The following is a 4,307-nucleotide window of genomic DNA, read 5'->3' on the forward strand; positions in this document are numbered from 1 at the left end:
AAAAAAATTGCTAATTTTTTGTCATAAACAAATTTCAGCGATCAGCGGTCATTATGAATTGGACACAAAACAACTCTTGTCAGGCAATTAAATATTTTTCTACGAAACCTTTCTCGATTTCTTTCCAGATTGTTACTTTTTGCTAATCGTCCTCAAACGTTTTACGAGTGGGAAGAAAAGTCGATAAGACTCTTCACTGATAACAAAAAAGTGTTTCTCAAAGACTTATTTCATTCATTCATATTCTATTCTATCACCCCCTCCCTTCCAAAATAATATTCATAATGGGGATATGTATATAATTTAGAAAACATACGTTTTGTTAGAAATGAATATTGCTAAAGTTAGAATCAATTCCTAGAAGAATCAAATCCTAGACCAAAATTTCAGATTAAATGATACTGATACTTTCTCTTAATAAAATAAAGATAATTCAGCTTTTCCAGCCGCATGTCTTCCATATCAGAACAACACTGTCTTATACGCGTATTCAACTGACATCGACTTTAAAACATACGAGGACGGTGCTTTTTTTATGTTCTTTTATGCTGATAAATATGCAACAATGGCAAATGTTCGATTCGATACGAAACAGGAAGAGGAGATAGAGTACCACTCTGACAAAAAGTATGTTCATTTTTTGTTTTTGCTGCTTTATTAAATCCTTTTGATTCAGAAGTTTAAATGATTTTTTATGGGCTCATCAACCAGATCCATCACTTGGATATGGAGATAACACTACTGGTAGTAACTTGTACACGGTTTTGAAGGTTTGTACTATTTCATCTCATCTTTTATTCAGAAAATATTCCAGAAATTTCTCAACAATAAGAAAGCGTCAATATGCGGAGCACAAGTGTTCATTGCAGTAAAACGATATCCAGACGAGTCTGATGTATCCGACATCATTTCCCAACTACGATCAAATCATGTGATGGTGTTCATTGCTGTTGACAGTATCCCATCGGGCGGTTCCAATTCTGCAACACTGTACGAAATGTCATTTCAAACAAATGGGTACTGTGTGTTTGCCAGTGGCCGGGATCTTGATTATGTGAGTTCATTTAGTAAAAATAGAATGAAAATGTTCACTGTGAAAGTTTGCTTTGATCTTGTGTTTTGAATGTTTCTGTGCAAGTAATAATGTCTTTTCGCAATTGCCGATAGTTTCATCTCGATGATTACGTTTCCTCACAAAAGATACAACCAAACATTCTTTTCTTATCTAAAAATTTTCAGGCTTTTGACAACATGATCGGACAACTTGATAACCCTTACCAGTTTCTTGCTCAAAATTTTGTGGTTTCTGGATCGGGTCGAATTGAAACACCGACATTCAGAACTCCTTTACCGCCCGGTTATGAAGAATCTTGTTCAGTTGTGATAACTGTTCAAAACCATAGTATGCGATAATTTCCATGTTAAAAAGTCCACTCACAATGTTTGCAGCACTAGACAAGTTATTTGTATCAATGAACTATACATTTGCGAGTACTGATGGATTTTATGATTTCAAATTTCCTGGTTACCAATCGTTTCCTCTTTATGGAACTGCACAAGCAGAGAGCTTGATTCTGAATGGCTCGGTCTCTTACAAATGGACAATTGACTATCATTACAATTCTGATGCACCACAAATCATTCAATTAAGAATGTACAGTGACTAGTGAGTTTTTCAGAAACTTTTACTATTGCATAAATCTAATATTTCAGTTATCACGATTTCCTTCCATTGCCAGTTTTCTGATGATCAGTTCATTGTTCCTTCAACATGGGCTTCCTCCTCGAAAGCCGATTAAAATTTTATGAAATTTTATAACATAAATAGTTCCTGAATATTTTCAAATTTAATTATTTCAAATTAACCAACTAAAAATTCTTAACAATTCTTACTTTTTCACAATTCCCTGAAACAGTAAACATTTTGAGAGGTTTTTGCTCCAGTAAACGATAACTGTAACTGAATTCTTAAAAATTTCCATTTTTTGTGAAAAATAGTTTGGAAACGTCTGCTGTACAAAATACCAAAATATTGCCGAAATGAAGCTCAATTACCAAATGCAGACCATTATCAAACAGAATATAAGTTCTGTTTCAAAAAATACTGAAACTGAAAAAAATTTTCAAGAGCCCTAGTTGGTTGTGAACACAAGAGGTATCCAAACTATTTTTCCTGAAAATTTGGAATTCGGAAGAATTTAATTATAATTGTTAGCAAAACTCACTCTTTCTAATTATTGTGAAGTTTTATTGTTTTTTGAATTACACAATGTGAATTGTTTCACATTTTTTATAAAACTAAATTTAAAAAAAAACTGTTTCAAGAAATATTTATAGAAATCATTACTAGAAGTGGTTGCTATGAACGTAGTTACGATTTCAACTCGATTTCATTAAAATAAAATGGCAAAACTGAAATTTTCTGGGTTATTAGTGTTATTGGCAACTGAAATTTGGTTAGGACAACACAATTTAACACTAACTAACTTTCATATTTCTTATTTTTCTTATATTTTCTTGAAAACAGTTTTTTTTTCAATTTCAAAATTTCAATTTTTTGGGAGCAATAGTTTAGAGACGTCTACTGCAGAGTTGAGCGTAATTCCGCCTTCCTCTTTCCGCTTTCCGCCTTCCGCTGTTTAAAGATATTTTCCTCAGCTGGAAAAATTTGATCACCTATTCCAATTTACTGATATTTTTGAGGTTTTTTGCAGCAAAGCTATCAGTGTTTACCGAAAAAAACAAAATTTAACTCAAATTTAACCATTTTAGTGTTTTTTCACTACAAAATAAGGCCAAAATCGTGTTTTTGAAAGCGACATTGTATTCCGCCTTCCGCCTTTTGGCATTTTTTTCCATTCCGCTATCCGCCTTCCGCCTTCCGCCAAAAAATTTTCGCTTCCGCCTTCCGCTCTCTGCTTTCCGCCGATATTTTTTTCAATTCCGCCTTCCGCTTTCCGCCCAACAAATGTTCATTCCGCTTTCAGCCTTCCGTCATTTCAAAAACCGCATTCCGCTCAACTCTGGTCTACTGTACAAAATAGACAATCTTATTTCACAAAAAATTGTTTCAAAAAATACCCGGAGTAAATATTATTTATCCAATATCAAACAAAATAAAAGTTCTGTTTAAAAAAATTCTGAAACCGAAAAAAATTTTCAAGAGCCTCAATAGAAGTACAGTGGCGTCTCCGAATAATTTTTTCCAAAAATTTGAAACTTGGAAGAATTCAATTACAATAATTGTCTAAACCTCGCAAAATGTTAACTGTTTCAAGAAAATGTGAAAAATTAAAATTTTTAACGTTAGTCGGTTATTTCGTAGAAAAATATAGCAAATTTTTTGTCTTAAACAAATTTCAGCGGTTTCAAAATTAAAAAAAAAATTTTCACAACAAACTTGCTAAGGATTTTAATTCTTTCTGCTTAAAATAATGTATCGACTCTTCACTGCAAAAAAAATCTGTTTCAAGAAGAACACATAAAAATTCTATGAAGTTTGGTTGCAATTTAGATGTGATTTTGTGTTTCAAATAATTTATAAAATACATATCAATCTGGGAGATATTAATAACGCTAACAATGACTTTGGCTATTTTCCTTAATGAAATTAATACTGGCATGTTTCATGCCAGCTGGAAGTTTTCCGTTTCACAGCGTTTACAAATACAGCAATTTGTTGTGAAATATAATATGTTATGGACAGAAATGTCGAAACGAAGTATTGGAAAATGTTATTGATAATGCCTCCAAAACTATTAGGATTGCAAAAATTTCAAGCATCTGTGTTTCTGCAAAAGTTGAAACAGAAAAAAGAAGTGAAAACTATATTTTAGCGGCGTCAATTATTTTTTATAACATTGCGTCGCTAAAATCAAAAAATGAAATGTTCGTTTGATCAGAACAATATAAGTAATTTTATTGAAAAATAAACTATGTTTAAGAAAATTTTGAAACACAAATTGTATTATTTTCTAAAGTTACTATTTCTTGTGTTTTGAATGTTCTCTTCAGTTTAGAAATAGTATTGTTTTTCTGTATCAGATTTTTGTCCTATGATTAGCATCATTAGTATCGTACTTAACTTCAAGGATATTTGAAACCGTAGAAAATTCTGATACATCTTGTATATTATCACGCCAGGCTTCTAACAACCGTGCTCTACCGAAACCGAAGAAAATTGTGTGCGAAATTAAGAAACCCAGAGAAAAAGAGACATTTCTCAAGGGGATTTCAGTGGAGCGCAGTTGTAAGAACTGCGCCGAGCTAATAATGCATTCTGACAACGATGTGATTATGTTTTTTTT

At 32.2% G+C, this 4,307-nt stretch overlaps 1 protein-coding gene across 1 annotated transcript; it reads left to right on the forward strand.

Moving 5' to 3' along the window:
* Nucleotides 1-565: 565 nt before the first annotated feature.
* GCK72_015933 (uncharacterized protein) lies at nucleotides 566-1,747 on the forward strand (the record flags this gene model as incomplete). The annotated part of the gene is made up of 6 exons (XM_053731217.1): nucleotides 566-627; nucleotides 677-770; nucleotides 815-1,054; nucleotides 1,240-1,402; nucleotides 1,450-1,666; nucleotides 1,714-1,747. 6 exons carry the CDS (start codon nucleotides 566-568, stop codon nucleotides 1,745-1,747), a joined length of 810 nt encoding a protein of 269 aa, XP_053585989.1.
* Nucleotides 1,748-4,307: the final 2,560 nt, after the last annotated feature.

This window comes from Caenorhabditis remanei, chromosome IV, assembly GCF_010183535.1.
Source record: "Caenorhabditis remanei strain PX506 chromosome IV, whole genome shotgun sequence".
In the NCBI taxonomy this organism is placed as follows: Eukaryota; Metazoa; Nematoda; class Chromadorea; order Rhabditida; family Rhabditidae; genus Caenorhabditis; species Caenorhabditis remanei.